General features: G+C 41.9%; 1 protein-coding gene across 4 annotated transcripts; it reads left to right on the plus strand.

The window, feature by feature from the left end:
* Positions 1–242: 242 nt before the first annotated feature.
* Positions 243–27,476, plus strand: LOC103370131 (nucleoprotein TPR-like). Of its 4 annotated transcripts, none has more exons than XM_008299054.1 (55): positions 243–502; positions 1,617–1,721; positions 2,050–2,114; positions 2,709–2,802; positions 2,957–3,060; positions 3,149–3,313; positions 3,472–3,564; positions 4,260–4,340; positions 4,496–4,583; positions 4,902–5,039; positions 5,158–5,252; positions 6,029–6,226; positions 6,317–6,424; positions 6,690–6,913; positions 7,593–7,756; positions 7,846–7,970; positions 8,496–8,644; positions 8,792–8,954; positions 9,180–9,314; positions 10,155–10,295; positions 10,432–10,636; positions 10,760–10,956; positions 11,066–11,206; positions 11,747–11,863; positions 11,989–12,192; positions 12,354–12,529; positions 12,711–12,858; positions 13,217–13,354; positions 14,147–14,278; positions 14,498–14,628; positions 15,445–15,655; positions 15,742–15,891; positions 16,182–16,295; positions 16,461–16,565; positions 16,710–16,922; positions 17,329–17,367; positions 17,659–17,853; positions 18,079–18,190; positions 18,293–18,486; positions 19,331–19,401; positions 19,685–19,884; positions 20,039–20,233; positions 20,472–20,587; positions 21,068–21,133; positions 22,237–22,497; positions 22,589–22,790; positions 23,360–23,550; positions 24,180–24,248; positions 24,386–24,480; positions 25,037–25,149; positions 25,252–25,350; positions 25,452–25,593; positions 26,053–26,150; positions 26,808–26,906; positions 27,148–27,476. In XM_008299054.1, exons 1-55 carry the CDS (start codon positions 352–354, stop codon positions 27,201–27,203), a joined length of 7,581 nt encoding a protein of 2,526 aa, XP_008297276.1. In that variant the 5' UTR covers positions 243–351; the 3' UTR covers positions 27,204–27,476. The 4 variants fall into 4 exon arrangements, with proteins under 4 accessions (XP_008297276.1, XP_008297277.1, XP_008297278.1 ...); XM_008299055.1 differs by having other exon boundaries at positions 24,389–24,480; XM_008299056.1 differs by having other exon boundaries at positions 2,712–2,802.

Here is a 27,476-nt window from a genome sequence, read left to right on the forward strand (position 1 = left end):
TTAAAGAAGATACTCTACTGAAAATAAAAGCTGTTCATATACCTATCAAGGGAATTTACGAGATTTGTATTTTTTCTGTGGAGATAAAAGAGGCATGCTGATAAAAAAAGAAGCAGTTTTTCAAGTTCAAACAATTTACATGCATCCATGGGATTCAAGCTACTGCTCTGCTCCCCTTCGCTGTTTGCCAAAGATTACATTATTTTGAAAGTTTGGGATCCACATCCTGCGTTGGGATGAGTGCGGCTTCACACTTTCTTAGTTAGATATCAACGGGTTTTCGGACGGGATATAGTTCAAGATTATTTTAAGAGTTTGGCCTCTACTGTTTTCCGGGAGGGATAGGTGGAGATGGCGGCCGTTCTGCTCCAGGCTTTGGAGCGAACGGAGTTGAACAAGCTCCCGAAAGGCATCCAGAATAAGCTGGAGAAGTTTGTTTCGGAGCTGCAAAATGCTAACGAGGCGCTCAAGACGCAGCATGAGCGGTTCAAAGCAGATAGCGGTAAGTAGCCACAACCAAGCCGATATTAGATACCTGCCTGGCCTCTAAGAAGTGATAGAAGCGTCGCAGCAAACTGCAGACCAATATAAAGCTTTCTTCTGCTAAATTCGGCATAAAGTTCATAGGTGTATGTCATTCTCAACGCTAACAATCGCCCGCTAACCTTAGCTACGAACTTACGCTCAAGCTAACTCTGGCGGAAGAGAGTTGAGCAAACAGTTCTCATGCCTCATGTTTTATCTAAACAAATGTCGTATGATGTGTTAAATTAATGCCGGAGTGATTTACAATTCACGATTTTTTAATATTCGTCTAGCAATGCTCTGTGTTACATCTGTTTCATTGATATTAATCTAGAAAACTCTATATTAGTGTAAATTTAAGTGGAGTTTGGCACAACGTTTTCGTCATAGTAAAGCGCAACACAACTGAATTCCTAATAATATGTTGAGGTTATTCTGAAATAAGGACAGCGTGGAGTTCAGTTAGGTCATGCTACACTGTGTTTACATCATACTCCCATTTAAAATGATCTACTTGTGCAGACTGGGAGGGAAAGTGAAAGTTATATTGACAGTCATTAATATGTCTGTGTAATGCAAGAATTATACACATTTTATTGTATACCAGGGTTAGTATGGTATGTTTGTTTTTTTCTGGTTTGATATTGATACTGATTATTAGTACTGAAGGATTGCTGATGTTTGGATCCAACATACATTTGCAGTGACAATTAAAATCTTGCTTTCAGTTTAAAATAGCAACTCCAACACAAAACTTTGTTCACATGTTGATATCTATGTTTCACAAGTTTAATTAAAAGTTTACATTTTAACCTTCAGTATTGATAGGACAGGCTATGAGTCAGGATGCCCAGAGAGTGCTGTGGTGGGACATTGCTCACAGAATGGTGGCAACAGATAGAGAGCTGCTGCTGCATCAGAGCAAAAGTAGAACATAGTTAAATGTACTTATTTTTTAGGACATGACTTAAAAAAAACAAAACCAAAAAAAAAACTAACAATACAGATAATTGGAAAATGCTGAATATTGGATTTGACACTTGTCCAAATCAATCATTCATTCTTTCCTCTTGAATGTTGTGCCCCAACAGAACAGCAGTACTTTGACATTGAGAAAAGACTGGCGGAGAGTCAGGAACCGATCCTGTCTGCCACCAGAGACCTGCAGGCCCTCAAGGAGGAAAATAAAAAACTCAGTGAGTTTTCCCACACACGCACACAAACACACACTTATCACAGACATTTGTACACATTTTTCCTTAAGTTAATAGTTCAGTATTTGCTCAGTCTTCTTTGTAAAATTATAATCCCGTTCTATATTTTCAAACAATGGCCAGTAAACTATGGACAAAATACTTCAGTATCATGTTGAGTTAAAAATTTAGTTGTAACTTTTAATTGTTTGAAACCACCTAAAATTTAAAATGTAATAGAATGCATTGTTATTTAACACACATTGTCTGGTACTGCATCTTTCCTTCCCTGACCTTGTGATTAAGTATGTCCTAATGCCTCTCTGTGCAGTTGAAGAGCTGAACACTCTGAAGGGAATAGAGGGAGAGACCATTGAAGATAAACCACAGCAACAGGTAAACACACCCATGATGACAGCTGTTGTGTGATTTCCTCAAGGTTGACATTTTACACGTGATGCAGCCCTAACTGAAATACCTACAGCAGTTAACCACCATAACAATTAGCACAGAACAAGTCACCTGTGTTGATGTAATTAGTCTGCAGCCATTTGATTATGTCTGAAATATCTGCTGCTTCTCTGTGCACAATTTTCAAGTTCTCACTTAACAAATTTACCAGTTTCGTTCAAGACATCTCAGAGTACAGCGCATTTAATTGGTAATGCAGTAAGCCACTGGCCTCGTTCTGTCACCATGATCATAGTTTACTTTAAAGGGACTGCTTTAAAATGCAGATTGAGTTAAACCACTGTAACAGTTGAATTGTCTATCATAATTTGCACTATAAGCATTTAAATAGAAATGAGACCTTTTTGTAATGCACACATAGACCTTTAGAATTGCACAAGTAGCATATACAGATTCATTTGCATGTCTGCTAGAATTTATTGCCACTTATGAGAGTGATTCAGACAAACCCACTTTAATTCTGTACAAACTGTGGATCGTATGATTGTAAGTTAACTGTATGTAATGTGTCTGTTGCAGCAGCAAACCAAGACCAAGTATGAGATTGAAGCAGAGAAGAGGGAGCTGGCGAGGCTGCTGGAGAAGAGAACGCAGGAGGTGGAGAATCTTACTGGTAAGATATCGGGTTTACACACAAAGCTGCAAATGTGGATACGCTGCAAACTGATAATGAAAGTTAGGTGTCTGTTGACCTGTTAGACATTTGTTTACAGTGTTGACAGCAACTCTTCTCTTTTTCTGATTTTATAAATGTTGTGTGTTTGTAGACGATGTGAAGCGTCTGAATGAGAAGCTGACAGACACCAACAAAGTCAAGATGGAGCTGCAGTTAAAACTGGATGAAATTCAGTCGTCTGCAGCTTCTGTTCAGGTACAAACCAGGTTTAATGGAAACCACCTCAGCTCAAGAAAAGGCTTGATTGTGAAGCAATAAGTTTTGGCGGTGTTGTTTGTTGTAGTACCGGGAGAAGCGCATGGAGCAGGAGAAGGAGCTGCTGGACAACAAGATCGAGTGGTTGACTGCAGAACTGAAGACCAAAACTGAAGAACTACTGAGCACCAGCAGAGAGAAGGGCAAAGAGATAGTAGAGCTGAAGGGCAGTCTGAAGAGCAGCAAGGAGCAGGTAACACACAGAGTTATAAATGCTTAACTAAGCTGATTTTGTTTTATAATACACAAATATACCAATGATACACCTCAACTGACTTCCATCTCCTGCATTAGTTATAACCGTGGAATAATATATGTGTTTAAGCTGCTGTTCTATCCGTCCTTCACCAGGTAACCAGACTGGAAAGTCAGCTCAGCTCTCTGAAGCAAACCAGTGAAAGCCAGAATAAAAGAGCGGAAGACCTCAACAACAAACTGAAGCAGGTAGTGTACAATGTGCCAAACATTTCACACACAAGCTCATTTATATACATAGTTGTCGTTTTCCTTATTTAGAAATTCCTACATTGCTGAACAAAACTGACGACATAAAAACTGTGAAATACCACATAAGAAGGTGTGTAGAGAGAAAGCATGAATAGGTTGTGTATTTTTCAGTTCCTCAAAGAAGCTGCTCTTTATCTTGAGGACAGCTTTGCACGCTATTAGCATCATGTTAACCAGCTTCAGTCAGCGGGTGATTATTGTAAAAACTTAACTGGTTTAAGTTCTTGCCTTCTTATTACATTAAGTGAAGCATTAGGTGGGATTGTTGGTAAACGGTTTGTGGCCTTACGCAGCTACCACAGTATTCAAAATTGTGGCAAGATTAATTATTGCTTGAAGACCTGAAAGTCCGCCAGTGTAGAAAATTTCAAGGACTTTTAAAGTTTCTTGAAGCGCAAAAACAATCAAATACTGATGAAACTGACGCATGACTGAGGCTACAAACACACTCATATGTTTTCATTCGTAAAGAGAATTTGCTACTTTTCTTTGTCGTACATCAATGAAGTTAAAGTTTGGTTGAAACCCTTGAGTCATGGTTGTTTCTCACCCCTCTGCGATGTTGTATTGACTGAATGATTCATTGACATACAACATGTAGTTGTTTGAAAATGGTCTGCATGTCTTTCCAGGCAAAAGATGAGCGAAGTGCCATGGAAGAGAAATACCGCAACGAACTCAACGCTCATGTCAAGCTCTCGTCACTCTACAAGGTGAGAGTCACAATAAAGCACAGCAGAAATGGTGCTTTAATAATTTAAAATCGATGCCAGGGAGCTTTCATTATGAAGCATTATCTTTAAACGTGTAGTTTGTTGTTACTGCCTGCTTGTTGTCAAATACTGTCACACCTTTTTTCTCCCTGTAGGGGGCAGCAACAGACATGGAGACCAAGAACCAGGAACTGAGCAGAGCAGTGGAGGAGCTCAGCAAGGCGGTGAAAGAGTCTGGAGAAGGTATGAATCCAGCTTTAAGTTGTCTTTAAGTAAACCTTTTTACAGAATGCTCACATGAAGAAGTGCAAGTCAACAGATAAAGAGGTGATAGTTTCCTGTCATTTCTAATTTAAAACGCTGATCATCAGTGACTAAAACTCGTCCTGCTGTCAACATTGTTTGCTGTTTAGGCCTTACTGTTAATTAGTGAGTGAATAATCTCAATATGTTCAGTGGATCAGGTGAAGAAACAGCCTCACTCTGATTCAGGAGCCTGTTTTTGCATGTCAAGTGTAACTTTCCATTTGCTTAACGTCATTGATGCCACTGTCTTTGCAGCCAATAAGACTCTTGAGAAGAAGGTGTCAGAGGGTGAAGAGCTAAAGACGCGACTGGAGGCTGAGCTGAGAGAGAAGATCAAGAAAATGGATAAGGAGCTGGAAAATGCTACCATGAAGGCTTCAGGCAAACACTGCTGTAAGAGAATGCACTTCTGACATAACTCATGCCTTCATACCTGTATTCTTAATAAAGTTGCGCGAGTATGTCTGTACACACTCCTACCACATATATTCTTATTTATGTTCTGCTCCAGGTGCACCTTCTCTGACTGAGGAACAACTGGAAACCATGTGTCCGTCAGCAGCTGCCATCGCTGCCATTGTTAAGCCTGGCATGAAGTTCTTTGATGTGAGTTTACCAGAGCTGATTGATCACTTATCAGGAAGACCAAATTTTCTAATATCCTTATAAACTTAGGAAACACTTTATTAGGAACACTTGTTTATGAATGCCACTATTTAAGCCAATGTATGTAGCAGCAGTGCAATAGACAAAAAATCCTGCAGATGCGGGTCAGAAGCTTCAGTTAACATTCACACCAAGCATTAGAAAGGGGAAAAAAGATCTCAGTGACTTGTGTTTTTTTTAGTCGCTGGAAGACACATGACAGGAGCGATATATTCAGCACTACTATTCAAAAGCACAAATTCAGACTTCTGGGGTTTCATATGTGACAAAGCTAAAGAACCAATCCTGTCCGGGGTGGAGCTTTCTGTATCGCTGTTCTTCTTCAGAATCGGTTTCTGATTCAAACATGCATGACTGAATTTCTCCAGTATTACAACTTGTCATTTAGTAGTGTAGAGAAGGTTTACAGTAATTGTAGGTGAGGTTCTAGAGAGCTCTATTTATGCCTACATTTATAATAATCTCAATTCTACAGCAGGAAGAAAAAGGACAGATGAAGCAAATAAAAGTGGAGTGAGAGTTGTTAGATACATTCAAAGGAGTTATTAACATCCACTTAGTCTGAATCAGAAATTGACTGATATATGCTGTTAACCACTGTTCAGAACTTCACTATATGTACTCTGTGCATGCCCTTAAGTCGAACTGAAGTGCACCCAAGTACATACTGTTTTCTAGCGAGTAATAATTCTTCCTCTGCTGTCTCTGTTTATCAGCTGTACAATGCGTATGCCGAGTGTCAGACACAGCTTCAGCTTGAAAAGCAGGAGACCAGGAGAGTTAGTCGAGTTCTGGATGAGATCGTCCAGGAGGTGGAGTCCAAAGCTCCTGTCCTCAAACGCCAGAGAGAAGAGTACGAGAGCATGCAGAGGTCCATGTCCTCCCTGTGCAACAAACTGGAACAGGCTCGAACGGTGTGTCAGTTGTTCTGTAAATACATTTATTTATTTTTCACTTGTTATATTATATGAAACTTACACACTGTTTATTGTATTTGCCATTAGGAAATCTACAATTTGCAGAAAGAGAAAGAAGAGGCCAATCAGCGCTGTGATGCCCAGGAGAGAGAAAAACTGAGGACTGAGAGACTGCTAGAGGATACATCTGCACAGGTACACCAGTACATATGTTTGTAAAAAAAACTAAATAAAAAAGAATTCATTTAGTAGGTAGAGAAACAACGATCAATTGGCAAAGGTATTGTGTCTTATCAGATGAAATTCTTTGGGGCAGTTATTCCATTTTCTCCAAACAAATTGTTTGACTCACATATAAATATGGTATTGATAATTTATTGTTCATCTAGTAATAATGATCCAAGCACTGAATAAAGATAACGTGCAAATGTTTTCACTGATTAATGTGTCCCTGTTCCAGGTGTGTGCTCTTCTGGCTGAGCTGGAGGAAGCCAGAGGTAATAGAGTGACCAAGGACGACGGCAGCTCCGCCGACATTTCCAGCACCTCTGAGGTCACCAGCCGTCACCAGCTGTCCTTCCGCAGCGTGGAGGAGCTCCAGAGGCAGAACCAGACCCTGCTGGGAAGGTTGAGGGAGCTGGAGGAGGAAAAGGACAAACAGCAGAGCCAAGTAACATCAGCACGGTAAGAGGAGCTCTTGCTTCACTTCATTTACCTTTGTTGGTATATCTACATAGCCTGCTAGCCAACGATGCTTTTAGTAAATAATGAGCCGTGGATGTAGACACATGCAGCAACAGTCTTTGTAAAGTGGACACAGAGCATTTCTAACAGGCAGGTAACCTACATTTAACACTTTACTGTGTGTAGAGACAGAGTGCAGACATGGTATGAAGCTTTACATACTCCGTAGGGGTAAATGAACACATTTTCTATTTAAAAAAATGTTTTTCCCTCCCAATCAATTAACATTACAATCCTTGTTTAAAGTGTGTGATTTTAGTTTTTTTTTTTAACAGCTGAAAAACTGCTTCATTTGTACCATAGTTATACTACAGATTTTACACAGTAACACACCAAATTTATTTCACTTTGTCATTTAATAATGTACTGCTGATTTGAGTTTTCACATACCACAGTTTTTAGTAAATACCTATGAACTGACTTTAACAACAACAGCCAGAGATGCCTTACCAGAGGTTCGAGCAATAAGTCTACCTACAGCTTGGTGTCTTTCATTGGTCATGCTATAAGCTATAGCAAAAGTGAGACAAGTGATGCAGCACACTAATGAGCAAATAAGCTTTTTGAAATGTATTTGCATGTGTTTTGAATATGGCTCTGTGTCTCTGGTTCCCTCCAGCATAACAGAGTTGGAGTCCACCGTTGGTAAACTTCAGAAGGAGCTGGAGCAGTTTAAAGAGCAGAGGAACCAGCAGAAACAGCTGGCAGACTCCAATGCCAGGCAGAGAGACATGTACAAGGCGCTGCTGACGCAGAGCACCGGCTTCAGCCTGCCTCCTCAAGGTGACGCCAAAATAAAAGCACGCATGCAAGCTTCATGGCAACCTTTGGTGAAAAGTCAGTGTGACTGACCGTTTTTTTTGTTTCCGCAGGTCCAGATTCTTCTTCCAGCCCTGCTCACGTTCGGCCTTCAGTTCCAGCTACTCGCTCTACTCCTCAGAGAGCAGCTGCTGCAGAGTCTGCACAGACAGCTCAGACAAAAGCTGCTTTAAAACAGGTACATACAGGGTTGTGCATGTTCAGTTCTACAAAGAACAAGTGTCCATCAGAGTTATTTATTGCAACAAAACATGCTATGCATACGTGACTCATGCTGGTTGAAGACAAGGGCCAAAGGTATAAAGTTCCATTTAGTCTTGTACCACTTCCAGCAGAATGAAAAATAGGTGGGGGTCAAGTTGTCATGGTTTATTCTAACCGCTCCACTAGTGAGGCACTTCTAGGCCTCCACAGGATTATTTTGTGAATCTTCCAGAGACATGATAAGGTCTCTGTTGCAGTCTAAGACATCAGGGTCAAGTTGATGCAAACAAGAGAGGATGAGAGACAAACCTTCACAAGAGAGAGCACGCAGTTGAAATGTGCAAGAGTAACATACCAAGTGTTAGCATGAAAATACAGTGCAAACACTAAGACATACAAGTTCTGTTACAAATGCTCCATTTCTCCTCCTGTGCCTATACAATGGGTGAGAGTGGGAAACCAAATTCGGTAGCTGTTTTAAATGGATGTGTATTTCCAGATCAACGATGCCTTCACTCTGTATAAGAAGGAGAAGGCAGAGAACGACAGGATGCTGAATGAAACAAACGACCGGCTACAGAAGCAGCTGACCGAACTCCGCTCCAGCCAGGCCAAGCTCACCTCCCAGCTGGACTTCAGCAACAAGAGGTGTGTTAAAGTTACACAGAAGCAATGTGAAGGATTCTCATTTGTGTAGGAAAAGCTTTTTTGCATCATGTTGTAAAGGTGTTTGTTATCATCTGTGACGTAACTCTGTGTGCGTTTGTTGTGTGTTCCTGTGCCTTTGTACGTCAGGTATGAGATGCTCCAGGAGACTGTATCAGCCTACCGCAGAGAGATCGCTGCCCTCCAGGAGAGGAACCAAAAAATGGCTGCAACAGCTCAACGACACGAGCACATCATCCACACAATGAGCCAGGACCTGAGGCAGTCCAGTGAGAAACTGGCGCTGGAAGAGGTGAGGAGGAAGAACAAAGGAGATAAGGACAGCTAGAAAGATATCAGGACATACACCTTTGTATCTCTCGACTGAAAGGGACACAAGCACAATCTCTTTTAGCAAAGTTATCTACTAAAAAAAAAAAAAAAAACATACTTTTTGACCTTGTTTCACATTTTGGTTCTTTTCTGGTTTCTTCCTAATTATTATCTCTTCTTCAATTTCCCTCCTCTTTGTCTGCAGGTGCGTGTGGAAAACCTGACTAAAGAGAGAGACATGTTGAGACAAGCAGAGAGTCGCCTCAGTCGGGAGAAAGAAGCCATGATGGCTGAGCAACGTAACCAGAACCTGCTGCTCACCAACCTCAAGACGATGCAGGTACTATATCGTACCAACAGGGTTTTAAAGGAAACATGCTTCCTGTGATTTGCTGTAATTTATACACTGTTGGGATGCCACAAATCTATGTTATTCATTGTCAGATGTCCAGAACTTGAGGTGACCATCAGGTGTCCAATAGTTTGCAAATATGCACATACAGCAGTCTGTTCCAAAGCAGTGGTTGCTCAGGTTGTCCACTGGCTTGTTGCCATTGTCCACTGACATATTTCAGATCAAGTACAGGATCAAACATGTAGTGATGTATGTCAGAAGTTGACATTTTGAGTAAAGAGCAGGGAAAAAATGAGCCCATGGAGCTGGCAAAGTCTTCAGACGGGCAGCTTTATGACTAAGTAGAACAAAGTTGATTCCTCAGGAGAGAGAAGAGAAATAAAACGGCTTGTTTCATACTGAAGCCGCCGTGAGATGCTACGTAAAGGCCCAGTAAAGGATGACTAAAGGGGTTTTTGAGCTGTAAATCATGCAAAGATATGGATGTAGACAAATGAAAATACAGACTTGTCAATGTGTTTAATTTGTTCCTTTTAACATCAGTTAAATAACTGAAACAGCCTACTTCTATTTTTTATTTGTTGTATTAAGTAATTTGCTCTGTTAGTTTAAGTCCTGCAGTGTCATGATGAAATCATCCACATCGGCAGTCAAACCAGAGTGTAGCGTTTGCTTACTTGTAGTATCACAATCTTACTACTTGGGTTTTTGTCAGCAGCAGTTACTTTGCTGGTCACATGAACAGTATCAGTCAATCCATCTGTAAGGTCGACATCATTTTTTGTCTGAAATTTATTTTTTTCCCTTAACATCCAATTTGTCTAGTTGACTATGGAGCGTACAGAGACGGGCACTCGTCAACGACTGAACAACAAAATAGAGAAACTGGAGGCAGAACTGGCCTCAATGAAGACCAGACTGGACCAAGAAATTGCACAGAGACATACGCTTGGGCGCACTATGGATGTACGTAAAGTACTTTTGAGTATTTTTCCATAACTAAGTGTTGTTTGGCACAGTAAGGATGGATCAGACTAGTTGTGGGGTTATAATTTTGCCTGTTACTCCTCTTATTCCCCTGTTCCTTTTACCTCCATTGCAGGCTCAGTTGTTAGAAGCTAAGAAGCAGCTGGAGACCCAGAACACTCTGCAGCAGAAGACCAGGGAGCTGCTGCGTAGCTCTGAACAGCAGGTGGCTACACTGAAAACTCAGCTGGCTTCTGCTTCCTCCTCTGAAGCTGTTACCACCTCCAGCACCACGACCACCCCAGTGACCAGAGCTGCAGGCATGAGAGCACCACTGAGAGGTAAACAGCACTTCTATCGACGGGCAGAGATATTACAGCGTGTCTGTAATGTGGCGAGGAAGAATCAGTAATGATTTTGCTGTGACGGTGAGTGTTTTCTAACTGTTCTCTCGTCGCCTACAGTACACTCTCCAGTACCAGCAAACACCCAGCAGCCCAACCAATTAGAGCAGGAGCTGTCAGAGGTGAAAGGTCTCCTGCGTAGTGCTGAGGAACAGAACAGTGAACTAGCAGAGCAGCTGAAGAATGCTAGTGCTAATGTAGAGCAGTACAGGGCTGTGGTGCTGACTCTGGAAGACAGTCTGAAGAAAGAAAAGGAGGTATGATTACTTGCTTTCATTTATAAACATTATCTGCTCCTTTTTGCAGCCCATACACACCTCTACACACACACACGCAAAGACATGCTGACCTGTATCTGTTTTTTAGATGCGTTCCCCTCTGGAAGTCCGGTTGAAAGAGTCGGCGGAGATGCAGAAGCAGCTAGAAAAGAGAATTTTAGACGTGGAGAAAATGAAACAACAGGAGCAAGAGGAGAGGAGGAAGGCTGTGGACGCGGTGGAGAAACAGGTAAGACTTCCACATGGTCATTGTCAGTCAAGACTGTAAGGTGGCTCGGTGGTTAGCACTGTAGCCTCCCAGCCAGAAGATCCCTGGTTCACTTCCCGGTTAGGAAGTCTGGGATCTTTCTGCTCTCTCCGGGTTCCCACAGTCCAAAAACATGTTGAGGTTAATTGGTGATTCTAAAGTGTCCGTAGGTGTGAATGTGAGTGTGCTTGGTTGTTTGTCTCTAAGTGTAGCCCTGGTGACCTGTCCAGGGTGTCCCCTTGCAGATTTTTGTATCATTAATGTAAATGTAATCCTGCTGGGTTTAAGACTTTTGGTGAGACTAAATAAGCAATTTGAAGCCGTCATCTTGGGTTCTGTAAAATTGTGATGTCTGTTTCTCTCAGTGTTACTCACAGAGGAAAAAATTACAAGATTAATTCTACGTCCTACTACATATTCCCAAGATAAAATCAGAAATTAAATTAAATCACTGACTAAATAAGTCAATGAAATGCACTTAGTTGATATTTCTGTACTGATTTTCCTTCCTGTGTTCATCAGGTGTCTGAGCTGCAGCGCAGTCTGAAGGCCAGTCAGGCCGAGCAGCAGGAGGCGCTAGAGAGGGCTGCTGCCGCTGTCACACTGGAGCAGAAGGCCATACAGGACAGCCTGCTGCAGGTTCATTGACATACACACACACTTTTGCACTAGTGAATTTCCACAGTCCCCACCATGTGTCATGAATTCAGCTTTTCACCAACAGTCAGATCGCTACATTTAAGTGAATTCTTTTCTCCTCTCAGACCAAACTAGCTGGAGAGGCACAGGCGAAGTATGAGCGAGAGCTAATGCTTCATGCTGCCGATGTGGAGGCTCTGCAGGAGCTCAAAAAAAGATCCCAACAAGAAGCAACACAGAAGAGAGAGTTGGAGGAGGATCTGAAAAAAACCTCCTCCCTCCTGCAAGAAAAAACTGCAGCCTGGAACACCGTGGAGAAACAGCTGAAGGTAGGACGCCTAATCCAAGAGCGCAAAAGAGAGAAATAGCGATCTGTAAATTCTGCTGTCAAACTTATGCCACATTAATTAAAATTATTTAAAGTGTAATATAAATTAGATGATTGTGGTTCTGATTGGTCATGAAAATCTTTACTGTCACTCTTCTTCAGGAGAATCTGTCCAATCAGACCCGTCGCTCTGAGGAGCTGGGAAAGCAGAATGGTCTTCTTCACAAACAGATGGATGACATGGCTGCTAAGAGTCGCCAGCTGCAACCGCAGCAGCAGCTTGACCTGTCATTCAGCGAGGAAGGAAAGACCACCGAACAGATACTAGAAATACTTAGGTAATACTGCAACACAAAAATGTTTGCATGAATATTTGTAAGATTGTCTCCAGATTGTTGGCACAGAGAGCAGACAGTTTTGTTTAAAAATACAATAATATGTAAACACTGTCAAGTAAAATCTTTATTCAAAGGGATCATTGCAGTTTAACTGAGTTGAAACTGTGCGTTTGTGATGAAGGTTTGTGCGGCAGGAGAAGGAGATCGCTGTGGCTCGATGTGATGCGTCTGACGGAGAAGCTCTTCGCTACAAACAGCGAGTTGAACACCAAGACAGAGAACTGAAGGAGCTACAGGAATGTCTGAATGCTGAGAGGGAGAAGATGCAGGTATGAGAAACAGGAATGAAAAACAGGAGGGGGTTCAACTTCTTTTTCAACTTGATTTTGTTGGACTTCAGCGTAGCTCACAGAACTTTTCTTTCACAAAGTCACATCATGGTTTCTCGCTTTTTCTTCTGAAACTTACAGCTTTTTGAAGGCTGCTAGTCATAGATTGTTGTTATTCCATTTGCATTAAAAGTCAATTGTAAACCTACTATTTGCTGAGGGACTCCAGAGAATCTCTTTCAGATTGTGAAACTCAAAACAGCTGCTGAGCTACAACCTGCACAACCAAGCAAGCTAACTTGAGGCTAAATCAAGCAAAACATTGTAATTAGTCTGTTTCCCTCCTTCCTTCTCTCAGACCTCAGCAAAGACTCTAGCCCAGCAGGAAGAACAGCTAAAGAAGATGGAGAGCATCAGTGCTCTCCAAGAAACCAACAGGATGCTGAAAGTGGACAGAAACAAACTGGAGCAGGAGCTGCAGCAAGCTCAGGCTAAAGTAAGATCAAAACCTTGGGTGTCACTGTTTGTTATGCTGTCGTCTAATTGTTTGCTGTAGCTACTTTTAAAGCTTAGAACTTGGCTAGAATCCATCCATTTTTATACTTCTGTCCCATTCTAGTGAACGTGAAATTACAGGAACACCTGAAGCAAATTTCCTTACATTTGGTACATTCTCTGTGTTGTCAAAGGTCACTGTGATCTCTTAAGAGACTTTTTAGGCCAAGAATTCATGAGGCTCATTATGGTACAATTTTACATAAATGTCTTATGGGATAAAATTATGAAGTGATGACATTTTATAACCGGACTCAGGGAGCCACAAGAAACCTGTGGTGACTATTGCATCTCAGTCGTTTCTTCACAGCAGAGGACTTTAGGTTGTATTTTGCCTGTTTCCTAAATATAAAAATATGGCAGCAATTTCTTGAACACCGGTTGAACAAATACAACATAAACTCACAGCAAATTTTATATTATTTCCCCGTTATCAGTTGTATCAGTAACAACTCCAACAAACATAATTATTGGTTATTGTTTTTGACCTTGGAATTCTATATCAGTGCATCTGTAGTACTGTAAATACTACAGCAGTTTAAGCACAAAACATTGAGTAGTTTCAAGATCAGGATGTTCCTCAGGTAAGTTCGAAGGTGAGATCGGGTATTTTCATGCATCCAAATGTATTAATCCCCACTGTACCACTATCAATGAGCACTGAGTTCAACTGCAGCTAGTCTTATACCTTTGTGAAACTTGACAACTTCATGTCCCTCTGTGTTCCTATCAGGTAACAAAGCTGCAGTCAGACATCAGCCCACTGCATCACTCGCTGTCTGTGCTGTCAGAGCAAAATGGCGCCCTGCAGGCTGATAGGAGGCTTCTGGAGGAAGATGTCAAACGGTTGAAGGCCAAAGTACAGGTAACTGCACTATATGTAGGAGGATGAGAGTCTGAACACCAGCATGTGTGTCAATGCTTTATTACTTTCTTACAGTTTTTTGCATAATGCCCATGTATTATGTTGTATTATGTATTATTATTATGTTGTGTTTGGTACAGCTCATGTTCCAGTTTGTCACAATTTTATCTTCAACACCTATTCCTTTAAGTCTAAACTTGAACGTGTGTCCCGCTACAGCAACTGGTTAGCCAACACAAAGACGGTGATATTGAGGAGAAACAGAAACTCACCACTGAGAGAGAAGCTCAGCAGCGACGCATCACGCAGCTAGTCGAAGAGACAGCCAAGCTGAAGACTGAACTGGCCAGGTAGAACACACACCATCACACTTCATGAAGGTTGCAACCGCTCAGATGCTAAAAAGCAAAATGTAGAATTAGTTCAAATGAGCTGAGCCGAGATGCTTCCTGTATGTTTCTTGGGTATAGTTTAGAGATGTCCTGATCAAGTTTTTGATAGACTTTTTTTCCCCTGATCCAAACTAAGTCATTTATTATTTAGTATTTGACTATACACAATGCCATTTTCCTTGATAATGTACACTTTGAGTATTTTAGATTAAGTTAAGTACCTGGTTGTGCCACCAGGTGGAGTCTCTTACTGATGAATACTGCAGCAACTTGAGGAGGAGGTCACTTCTGTTTTGACAGGCAGAGAGCATTGTGGGGATTGAACTTGTAAAGGGGCACAATGATAAAGTCTTCTGTGAGGTTTAATGACCTCTGACCAGTGCACATGTATTCAGTCACGTAGGAGGACACTTCTATATCTCACTGCAACTTTGCCAGCATTACCAGTGCATAACCAGTAAAAGGTGAAGTAAATTTATGTTAATTAATCATTTATTAATTGACTTTGCTGCACATGTTAACTAATTTATTGAAATTTAAACATGTGTAACAAAGGATATAAACCAGAAACAATGAGACTAGGTACTTGCCGATACTGATCACTTAGAGACCGCCTTGGTATTCCATAGTCTAATTTATACTCTGCGGTTTGTACCTGACTTTTGTAATCTTGCTGCTAAAATGACCAGAACAGAATCTTCAGCAGCCTGTCTGCTCAGCAACAGATGCACACTATAAAAATCAACTAACAGACATGATTTATGTGCCAAACAGGTCCAATGCCAGCAGTAATTCAGCTCAGTCTCAGCTGCAAACCCTCAGAGACAACGTGGCCCGTCTGACGTCAGAGAGAGACACTCTGAAAAAAGACCTGGAAACAAAAACCAACGACATTGTGGAGAAGAACAAGACCATCGCCCAGGTGAAGAAGATCGGACGACGGTACAAGACCCAGTATGAGGAGCTTAAAGTCCAGCATGACAAGGTGTGACCGCAGTTGTGGAAACAGTTTGGACCGATAGAGTCTTGATCTTAGATGAAAACCACAATGAGTATTTGTCTGTGTTCCAGCTGGTTGAAGAAACAGCTGCTAAAACAAGAAGTGAGGCGGCTCCGAGTCAGGAGGTGCAGCAGGAGCTGAACAAAGCCCAGGAGGAGCTCAACAAGACCCTGGAGGAGCTGAAGAAACTGAAAGTGGAGATGCAGAAAAAACAGGAGGAGGTGAGCAGGAAAATATTTCAAGCATTTATTACCTCAACATGCTATGCTTCATAAACAAAACTATTTTCAGACACTAAATGCATGAAGCTACTCAGCACAAGTCCTCAGATTTTCCTAATATACAACACGGGAGCAGTTAACAAATTATCCAAACGTAACTGAAGCACAAGTTTGTTTCGGTTTGAGATGCTGTTGCTCCACCAACTTCCAGTGCTTATTAATGCCGTATGCAGCAGCTTTAAGGGTAAACCAAGGGGGGAAGTTGTCAGTAAGTTGATTTATTCCAACAGACTCAGAAGTCTCAGCAAGAGTTGGAGGCAGCCCAGAAAGAAAACCAGCAGACCAAGGAAAAGTTACAGGAAGTGCAAAACCAGCTGACGCAGAACCAGACCCAGCTGACACAGGTACAACACAATAAAGTTAACAACAAAGCTACCAGCAAATCTGTATTTAAAGATGGAAGGAAAAACTCAAATTTTGGATCTTCTCCATGTAGATTTGCTGAGTCAGTAAAATCCATCAGAAAGGCAGAAATCACTGCATCCACTGTCACCTCTTTGCTTCTACAGGTCCAGTCCCAGTTGTCCCAAACTCAGACTCAACTACAGCAGAATCAGAACCAGCTGACCCAGAGTCAGAAAGAGCTGCAACAAGCCAAGAGCCACACCCAGCAGGTAAGAAGTCCTGCCAGGAACACAGCAACACTTGACAACTGAGGTTTTCAACACTTTGGTCATGTGTAAAAAATCTAATTATTCCACTGATCCTGACAACAGACCCACAATCACCAACTTAACCTTCTCATTTCTGATGTAAAGGTACAGAACCAGTTCAAATCAGCTCAGTCTCAAACTCTGGCTCGTCAGAACCAGATTCAGCAGCTTCAGAGGGAGCTGCAGCAGGCTAAAGACGCCCTGCAGCAGAACCTCACTAGTCAGAAAGAGCTGCAGCAGACGCACCAAACCAGCCAACAGAGCCACGTCCAGGAAGTCAACAACCTCAAGACTTCTCTGAGCCAAGCAGAGAGTAAGGTGAGGAAACCTGTTCCTGCTACTACTATGACAGTTTGTGATTGTTTCTGTCCTACATTAGAAACACTTAAAAAAAACTCTGTTATTGAACAAATCCCAGACATACTTGCAAACGTTAATTACATTAATGTTTTTTGTAAAAATGAATGCTGCACAAATGTTATAAAATGTTTCATGTCTTTCTTTCCCTTTTAATAACTGCTTGTTAAAGTCATAATGCCTGTACTGCTGCAGCTGTGCGAGTCTATGTGCAGACTGTTATCAGTAGACAGTTTTTTAATGGGGGGAAACCCAGTTTCTTAGTTTTTGTTTTAATCTTGCAGTTTTTATAATTAATTGTCTTTTTTTTGTTATATTTATGGCAAACTAAAACTTATTGTCTGCTTCTGTGCCTCCATCCCAACAGGTGACTGAGCTTCAAGGTCAGCTGGACAACCTGCAGAAGGTTAGCAACACACTTTTAAACTGCACGTTAATAATATTCAGTCTTTTTGTATAAACGCCAAGTGTTTATTCACTTAATGGACACACGTATGTAAAACAAACAAGTTTTTCTGTAGGTTTTGCCTAATTAATAACCCCAGACTTTAACATCACATTCTGGCTTTTGATTAAGTAGAACATGTTTACAAAGTCTGATTTTGATGTACCTCTTGCTCCCCATTTTCTTTATTTTGTATCCTTCCCTCATGTTCATATTACTTTATTTATTTCTAAATGTGTCCGTTACCTCTAGACGGTCGTTGAACGTGAAGCAGACATCAAGCGCCTGCAGGAGCAGCTAACTGAAGCGAGCCAGGCTAATGAAGCTAGCCGAGCCACGCAGGCCAGCCAGAACCAGAGTTCCCAGTCTGTCCAGGCCAGTGACGCTAATGCTGCTGGTGACTCTAACCAGGCACAGCAAGAGGAGCTGGCAAAACTCAGGCAGGAGGTAACTGGAAATACTTTCTCTAAACATGTTTAAGCTGGAGTGTGAATTTGCATTTATTGACACATTGCATGCGTTTTACTTATTTGTAATAACAGCACATTTTACGCTTGATTTGGCTGTTTCCTACCAACACTAGCGTTGTCCAAAAAAAAAGTCTTCTGTGTTGTAGGCTGAATTAAAAACAGCAGTCGAAAGTAAATAATCATGAAAGCGGTTTTCCTCCAGCTGTCTGAGAGCAAGAGCAAAGAGGAGCAGCTCAAACAGCAACTGACTGACAAAGAGGAGAAGACGAAAAAGGTCTTTATAGGAGCCAAGACCAAAATCAGCCAACTTAACAGTGAGTCTATACAAACACTCTGAATTGAAGACATTCTGATAAAGTAAAGAAGCAACCCTGTTCCATTAGTTGAGGATCTTAACTAGAGTTTGTTACCTGTAGGTGCTAAAGAGCAGCTCAATAAGGAGAATGAGGAACTGAAGCAGAGTAAGGAGGAGATGGAGGTGAGAATGAACGCCCTCAAGTCTCAGTATGAAAAACGACTTCTTCGGCTGGACAGAGAGCTGAAAGAACTGAGGGAGACACAAACTCACTCTGACTCCAGAGAGGAACCACAGGACCAGAGTGGAGCAAAGGTACATGCAGCTGAGACCACTGATCATTGAGTTATTCTCCAAAGTAGCCCACATATGTATGCAGAAATGTAACTGTCTTGTGCCTTGTCTGTAAGTGAGATACCTGTTTGCTGTGTAAATCATGCAGCCGAGTATTGGGGCCACTGTTGGGTATAAAAGTAAAGAGAAGATTGAAAATGAAAGAATCCCACAAAAGCTTTAAGTAAGCAAAAACAGTAGGTTGCAGCATGAACTGTGACCGAATGTGAATGTAATACAATATGGTTAATCTAAGCATATATACATAACTTTGATTAAGGCAACCGACCTTATTGAAGTAGGAGTTCAAAATATAGCAAGTTTCTATGTTCAAAATGTTTACAACCTTTGTCCTAAAAGTCTTTAAATATTTTAACTTTTACTCTCTAAGTATTAAGGCATTTTCCTCTAAATATGATTATATATATTGTTTTAAAATATAGCAACCTTTTTTTGTTTAACAGTTTTATTCTTGAAATATTACAACAAATTTAAAGGAAATCCTGGGACTTGATTAAAATAGTGTCCTGTTTGGGCGCCGTGATAGCTCAGCTGGTTGAGCTGGCGTCCCATGTTCAGGGGCGTTAGTCCCCGATGCAGAGGTCATGGGTTCGAGTCCTGCTCACAGCCCTTTCCTGCAGGTCCTTCCCCCACTTTCCTGTCCCTCCCTCGACTTTCCTATTGAATAAAGGCCAAAAAAATAGTGTCCCAAAAAATAATGTCTCACAATTATCTGAAAGTTATTCTAATTACATTTTCACTCCTGTTTTTTCTTTTTCTTTTTGGTCATCATATGACGGTATAACAAACCTCTATCTGCACTTAGGTGGGTGATCAGGCGAGATCTGCAGACCAGAGACAGATTTCTTTGAAGAGTCCTGCTCAAGACAGAGGAAGGTAACTCATGAAGACATGCATACCCATGCACAGACGTCAGGAACTGTTGTTGTTTTTAAATGACAGTTCGTACAGCGTTTTGTGTTTTTAGTCAATGCATGTGATTAGATTGTAGATTTCTGAATTTTAAGTCTTCAGAACCAGATTAGAATAGACCTGGTAGGAGTTTTTAAAGCTCACAATTGGTTCTTTGCATTTTCATACAACAAGCACAAAACCGCCTGCATATAAATACTGTTAATTAAATATTTGTATTAATACCTTTTCACTGTTTCTCTATCAGCTCCAGCCTCTCTGAGCCTCCTACCGCCAACATCCGGCCTACTCCAAGTACTCCATCTCCTAGCAACAAGCCAAGCCCCTCCCCTGGTAGCAAGGCCACGCCTCGCGCCAGCATCCGGCCTATGGTTACCCCGGCAACTGTCCCCATCCCAACACCTACGGCCACTGTGATGCCGACTACACAAACTGATAGCCAAGAGGGTAGGAACAAAAAGAAGTTGAAAATGAAAGGCCTCAGTTGTAGAAAGCAAATTATTTTTAAGTGTTTACTAAATTTAAAGGAGCTGAATGTGCTGTTGGTATTGAATAAATCACATGTGTGATGTGTCGGAGTGAATTTTATTTCTTTCTGCAGTGCTGATGAGCGCAGGAGCTTCTGTACACTCAACCAGCTCCAATCTGGTGAGCACACCGTCCTCCATGACTCAGCCAACCAGCACGCAGACCACAGCTTTTGTCCAGCCCACCCAGCAACAGGCTGCCAGTCAGGATGCAGGGTCCAGCATGGAGGCAGAGCGACCGTCTACGTCCTCCTCTCTGATGGGAGCAGGTGAGAAGGACCCACCCCTAAAACTTTATAACATCAACTGAAAAAATTAAGACACTGGTGTCATAAATTGGCCTGTTTTGTCCCTCACACACCAAAAGCCCCTCTGAGTGAACACTGACGGTTATTACAGCAAAGATTTTCAGCCCAAGCTTCTTTCTAACTTCATTCACTGTAATTGCCTGACGGGATGCACCAAAGCGATGGTAACTGATGTCCTGTTTTTTGATCACGACTACAGCAGGTTCAAAGAGAAGCAGAGAGGAAGAGGAGGAGGATGAGGAGAGCAGACCAGAGAGTTCCCACACACCCCCGACCACAAAAAAACTACGGCTTAAACCAACTATAGAACTGCAGGTAAACACAAACATACAAAAACCCTGAGACAAGCGTGAACCAAATTGCATTCTTCACTCACGCCGTTTTAATTTTGTTTTCGGAGCTTATGCAGGATTAAAGAAAACATCTATTTTGGAGTGCAGTGTTGGTAAATAAGTAGCGCTAAATTACCCCGAATTTAGAGTTTCTCATCAGATATGCATTGAATAAATCAATTTAGACTTTTGCTGTGGTGTCCCTGTCCATCAGCGGATATAATTAAACATGTCACAACATATAGAGAGAAGGGAAATTAGCCTGTTGTGTACAGCTGGCTATAGGGAGTGTGGTATGTTGTATTTAGAGCCATAAAAGATGTGACTCTCCATATGTCAAAAACCCAAGCTGATGTGCGTCTCTTCCTGACTGTAACAAAGCTCCACTGTTACAGATTAAAACCTCAAACAGTTGGCACAAAAGTAATCTTTAATTCCTGCTGTGTTATTCGGTGTGTTTCAGATGGAAGGTGATGAGGAGATCGACGGAGACGAAGGACAACAACAGGATTCACCAGATGACAGTCAGGTCAGTTATCGATGGAACTAACAGTGCAGAGAATTGAGAAAACATTTTTTGTTCTTAGCCAATTGTTGAAAAAAGAATATCCTGTTTCTGAATGTATGGTTGACTAGAATTGACTTTTGACAACAGAGATTTTTCTGTGAATCCAGTTAGGCTTCATGATTTTGCTGCACTTCAGTGGCCACAGAGGGGCTGCTACAATGAACTGTCCTCTAACATACGGTCCTGCAGTTTATGGTTTGTCATCTAAAAGTGCCCATTTAGAAACGGTGTCCAGTCTTGTAGAGGAAACAAAGAGTCAGATTATGAGTCAGCTTGTTGACGGACAGAAAACGACTCAAAAACAGTAATTAATGATGTAAGACTCTGGTTGCGGCTTCTCAAGCGTAAAAACCTGGTGCTTTCCTCTGTTACGTGTCATCAAAAATAGGATTTTAGCTGCACCTAAGAATTATTTTCTCTACCATTTAAGCGGACAGTTACTTTCCTGATGAATCAGTTCTTTTGCAGATCAAATATTGTGGACTAGTGAGTAATGCCTTTGACAGTTTCCTGAAGTCCAACACGTTGTGATCAAAGTACTCCTAAACAAGATATGCAGTTTGCTTCCACAGAGTGAGGTGGTGCTTCTCTGCCTCTTTGACAAATTTTGGCTTCTGAATTTTTCATGTTGTCTCTTTTTAATACATGTTTAATTCCTAAAGAGTAAAAACGATCCACTATTTCAGAAAAAAGTAAACATTGGATAAAAGAATACCAATTTGTGTAGTGCTGCTGCTGTTTGGTTTGAATTGACACCATTTGCGGACGCCCGCTAACAGTCGTCTGTTCTGTTGCTGAGGTTGTTCAGACGATTGTTGGTGTTTGGCTCAAATGTGTATTTCATAGGTTGACATGTGAGTTAAAACTGAGCTGATGATGCGAGTAGGAGTCTGTATTAAAGAGACAAGATAATGCTGGTTGAACTGAAGTGCTGCATAAAGAACATGATAAATAATGATTATTTTTTTAACCGTAAATCTTGCAAATGCATCCCAGTCAAACTCCAGAATGCAAGCATGTGCATGATATGACCCGTCTTCATGATTGTTGTGTTTTTGGTATAGGAGCTCCCAGAAGAGGGTTTTCCTGCCTTAACTGAAGACAGCGAGGACATCGAGGACGAGGGCGTGTCCCAGTCAGTGCCCTCCGATCAGATGTCCTCTCAGGGCTCCGCTATAGTTCGGGACGTGATCGTGATCGACACAGACAGCGAGAGCCGTGAGAGCAAAGAAGGGGAGGAGAGGCAGGAGGGCCAAGAGGAGGAGGAAGAAGAGGAGGAGGAGGAAGAGGAAGAGGATGAAGAGGAAGAAGAAGAGGAGGAGGAGGTGCTGCTGCTGGGTTACAAACTTGTCAGAATGTTTTGAGCTTTGGTCTGTTGTCAGGTGTTAACTCTCAAGCTTTCTCTGTTTATCTCAGTACAAGGAAGAAGAGGAGGATGATGAAGACGATGACGATGCTGCCGACAGCGGGATGCGGGGAGGCGATGAGAGCAACGAGGAGAGCAGAGAAGCTGAGGAGGACGGAGAAGACGAGGAGCCGTCAGAAGGCAACAACGCTGAGGAGAACGTTTGCGGAGCGTCTTCAGGCTCCCAGCGTCTCTCTGAGCCGACACACAGCGGTGAGCAGGAACTCAACACCGTGGACTGACGTCACAGATTGCTTTGGACAGTTTATGCTGCTTTCCACACCTACAAGGATACATGTGACGTAATTAGTCATGCCTACTGCGCATGTGCCAGGTGCTTAAAACAAATGTTTGTTCTGAGGAAAAGCTGTGTGAGGTGACTCTCCATCATCCACACCTTTTATAATTCATCTTTAAAAGAGTTGTGATTGAAGGAGTCGCTGCTTGACTTTGGAGGTGCTTTAATTCATACATGCTTTCCTTTGGTGGAGCCCAAACACAGCAGGAAATTCTCAGTTCCCCCGATATCCCGTGCTACGTCCACAGTGCTCGGCACATCTTTAGAATAATCACACAGACTAGGCGTAGTCTATAATCAGCTGCTATATCTCTATGTATGTGTTGGGTTTTTTGTGTCTGTGTTCAATATGAGAGTCAACACGACGTCCACCTAGCGGACCGACATGTGCCTGTTGTAATATGAGTAGCACCCTGTTGGTTTGGATGCAGAAAGCATAAATTAGCCCTTATTGAAATCAGCCAATGTGACTCATTTCTTCCAGGTGAAAGCAGCAGTGGTGTCACGTCAGAGTCCGACCCCCCCAGAGTCCCTTTACACCTCCCCCCAGCCTCTTCCTCTTCTTCTGGACCCTCCCCTTCCTCGTCCACCCTCACTCGTCGGCCCCCACCTGTCCTCCCACCGCGGCTCTACATCCAACCTCCAGCTCCTGAGCTCGGACCGCCACACACACAGGTAACAAAAAACAACATTTTCTTCATGCTCCTATTTATTTATTTTTTTTACAGCTTCACCAAACACAGTAAAATATATTATATCAAAAGTTAGACTGAGCCCAGTCATCAGGAGCAGGTTAAGGACAAGGTTTCATCAGGACCAACTTACTGAGTGCAGCTATTACAGTTAGAGTGAAGGTGAAGCAGACACAAAGTAAAAACTTGTTTGAATCAGTTTTACAGTCTAACCTGACCAGAATTGTAATCAAAATTATTACTTTTTTCTCCTGTCAATTTTCTCACTCATAATATTTGACGTGGCAGCATTATTGTATGCATTAATGTCTGTACCTATACTGGACACAACTTTTCACAGTTCGTAATGTCATACAGCATGCTCCAAAGAGTTTGAAATTTGAGTCACTCTCGGAGGTCAGCAATCAACAATTGCATCAATTAAGCCCGTCTTGCAGGAGAATTATTCATTCATGGGCAAACTATCATTTATTGTTTCCCCACTGTGTCACCTCCAGAGTTCTCTAAGAACCAAAAAACTGAATAGTAGCACAATGACATTTAAGCAAAGAGAGGGAAGAAAGTCCCTGAATGAATGAACTCTGATATTTCTGATGTGTTCCTGTTGATCAGAGACAGTCTCAGCTGCGGAGACCATCAGCGGGCCGCGGACCACAGTTAACCCCTGGAATCAGTGGTGGGGTAAGAAATGTCTGTGTACTTAGTGTATATGCTGGACTTGATGGTTGATCATACTTTGTTTCTTGCATTGCTGGTCTAAACCAGGTTGCGTGTGTGATAACAACATGAGGTAGTTGACTTTGAGTGTTTGTTTGTAGCAGCATCCGTTCTTTGATGACGATGACAGAATGGTTCCCAGTACTCCCACTCTGGTCGTCCCACACCGCACCGATGGCTTCGCTGAGGCTATACAGTAAGATCCACACACTAAGACTGTGTTGTGTTTCAGTCACACCAAAGCATCCAGCTCATCAAGCGATCACTGAAGGCACATTACATCATGGATAAAACAGCTCTGCTTGATTTTATGTGAAAGAATTTTCCATCAGGTTACCACGGCAGCGTTCAGCAGAATATATTTTGCAGATCATGTCACAGCCAGTCGTCTCTGCAGCTCAGTGGATGTATTAAGGCATAAAGTCCTAGAAGGGTGACGGGGATTTCATTTTCTAAACTACTGTTTGGTTCACTTGCAATATTTTTTGAATTCCCCTGATTCATGGAAAAAGTTTTGATCCTGTCTAGTTTAAAACAGAACCACTGTGGCTGAGTCTATAATCTTATGATGAGTCTACAGTAGAACCACCAGAACATAAACAAGTGTTTGTGGTAACAGACAGTGAACAGACAAATGTGGAAAAATCTCTCAGTAGCACTAACCATTTAACTAAAATATTTCTGATTGAATGATTCACCACGTCGTCAAGTCAGAAGTGTGACTCTATCATGTCTATGTTTGATCTCCTCAGCTCTCCTCAGGTAGCAGGTTTGTCTACCAGGTTCAGGTTCGGACCTCCAGAAGACCTGCTGCCTCAGACGTCAGCCTCACACTCTGACCTGGGACAACTGGCCTCTCAAGGAGGTACAACACACACACACAGGCTGATGTCTAACTTATGAAGTCTAACTTACATCAAACTGTTTCCTATTTGTACATCGTCTAAATCTGCGACCTTCTGTGTAGGTCTGGGTATGTACGAGTCTCCTCTGTTCCTTGCTGCTCACGATGAAGACGGAGGAGGAAGGAGTGTCCCCACCACACCTTTACAAGTGGCAGCACCAGGTGAGAAAAACACACATACAACAAAACCTCAGTCGGCACACAGCAATTTTGTTGTAGCAATAAATGCTGGATGGTGTTTGCTGACTCTCTGTCTCTCTCAGTGACAGTCTTCACCGAGTCCCTGCCCTCAGACAGCACTGACAACATGGCCTCCCAGTCAGTTCCCATGGTAACTGCCTCCACTGGGATGGCTGCAGCAGCAGACGATGGAGACGAGGTCTTCATGGAGCAGGAGGGAGAAGGGTGAGCAGCTCAGTCAGGCCTGAGTTTTGATATTTATGTTAGTTTTTGATTATAAAGTGAAAACAAATTCTTCTCAGAGCAATCTGAACAAGAAGTCCCATGTGGTAGTAAAACACAGTAACTCTATAAAAATCCCCACAAACTAATAGTCGAGTGTGGCTATGTATGTTTAGCAGAGTTAGCTGGTCATCTCAAGTCACTTGTAGTGACAAGTAACTGCCCCCATGTGCAGGAAGACATCCAAAAAAATGTCTCTTTAACCAGAAGCAGACAGAAAGGCATTTTGATACATTTTCTGTTAGTTGTTGTTGTTGTTGTTTTTTGCATGCAACAAAAGATACAATAAAAATTTGCACAGTGAAACAGATTTGCAACTTGGAAAATGTATTTTTATTTCTAACTTATTTTAAGCCTGAAACTGAGAAGGAGGCTCCTCTAACTCTGTGTGTGTGTTTCCAGCCCTGGTATTGAATCTTCTCTGGAGAGTCAGACAGACATGGAATCAGCTGGACAGCAGAGTGATGATGCATCACTGCCGTCTACCAGCCAAGACCCCGGTAAGTTTACTAACTGATATTCTCATCTTTTTTGAAAATTATGTCACTCTTTGATATTGTCAGAAAGTGGAAACTTGAAGGATTCTGTTCTTGCAGTTTCTGGCTTTGATAAACAGTGTAAGTGTAGGGTTTTTTGTTTTGTTCATTTCCCCCTCAAAGATAACATGCCTTCCTAACCTGCTGCCCGATTTTGGCGTTGATGCATAGGATCTAAACCAAAAAACTTGATGAGCACATTTATATTTCTATGCTGTACATTGTCTTGGATGCTCTTTTGTAAAGTGACTAGCCTACAAAAAATAAAATCAGACATGTAGGAGTTGCTTATTGCCTCCTTATACGGTAAAATAATGGATGGAATTGCAAAAACAGAGGTTCTGAAAGGACCTGTAGTTCCTCGGCCTCAAATTAGTATATTGTGGTGTATTTTGTCCAAAAACAATAAAGCCCTAACACAAAACTTTCTTCTTCACAAACACAGCAAATTTTCTCCATATGGCTAATGTGAGAAAGTTTTGACACATTTCTGATTTAGCCACAGAACCTCTGCTCCATCCATCAGAGCTAAAGGTGGTTTCCTCTGGTCTTATGTGCAATCCGCCCTGTGTGTTTCTGCTCCCTGAATGTTTGACATCCGTTCTCTGGCTTTATTTGCAGACACGAGCACCATTACTCTGCGTCGCACTTTGCCCAGTCAGCCTCTGATGTCGAGTCAGGGAACCAGAGGAGGAAGAGGGGAAACCAGGACATTTAGACGTAAGAAACAGGATTTACCATCAGTGCTGAATTTAACCTCTGCTGCATAATCACTGATAATTTTGCAAACAAACTCCAGGCATTCAGATTGTAATGATGAAGCAGTTTATTGAAGTGCAATAAGCAGAGAGCAGCATCAGACATGGAGACTCCAACAGTCACAATGTGGGATCAAACTGATAACCTCAGTCATTAATTCTAAACTGCTTTCTCCTCGTGTTTCTCCGTATTTTTTTTTCAGCAACTCTGTCTCGAGGAGAAAGAGGAGGAGCCATGGGCAGAGGAGGCATCGCCTGACGGAGATGTCACCGTTAGGACATTAAGAATCAATGCTTAGATTTCAAATTCAGTGCATCAGTAAATCAAACAAAAATCAATAATCACACTATTACAGGTTAAATCTGACAGCTTTGTATGTGAGCGCTTCTGAGATATGAAAGGTCACACTGTTTTAGTTTTGTAATTTTTGTTTTGTTCTAATGCGAGGAGTTCAGGTTTTGTAATTTTTAGTTTTGTTCTGTCAGCTGTTAATACACATGTTTTAATAATAAAGTGGAATATTGAGTAGCA

This window comes from Stegastes partitus, unplaced genomic scaffold (assembly GCF_000690725.1).
Source record: "Stegastes partitus isolate 25-593 unplaced genomic scaffold, Stegastes_partitus-1.0.2 Scaffold1376, whole genome shotgun sequence".
In the NCBI taxonomy this organism is placed as follows: Eukaryota; Metazoa; Chordata; class Actinopteri; family Pomacentridae; genus Stegastes; species Stegastes partitus.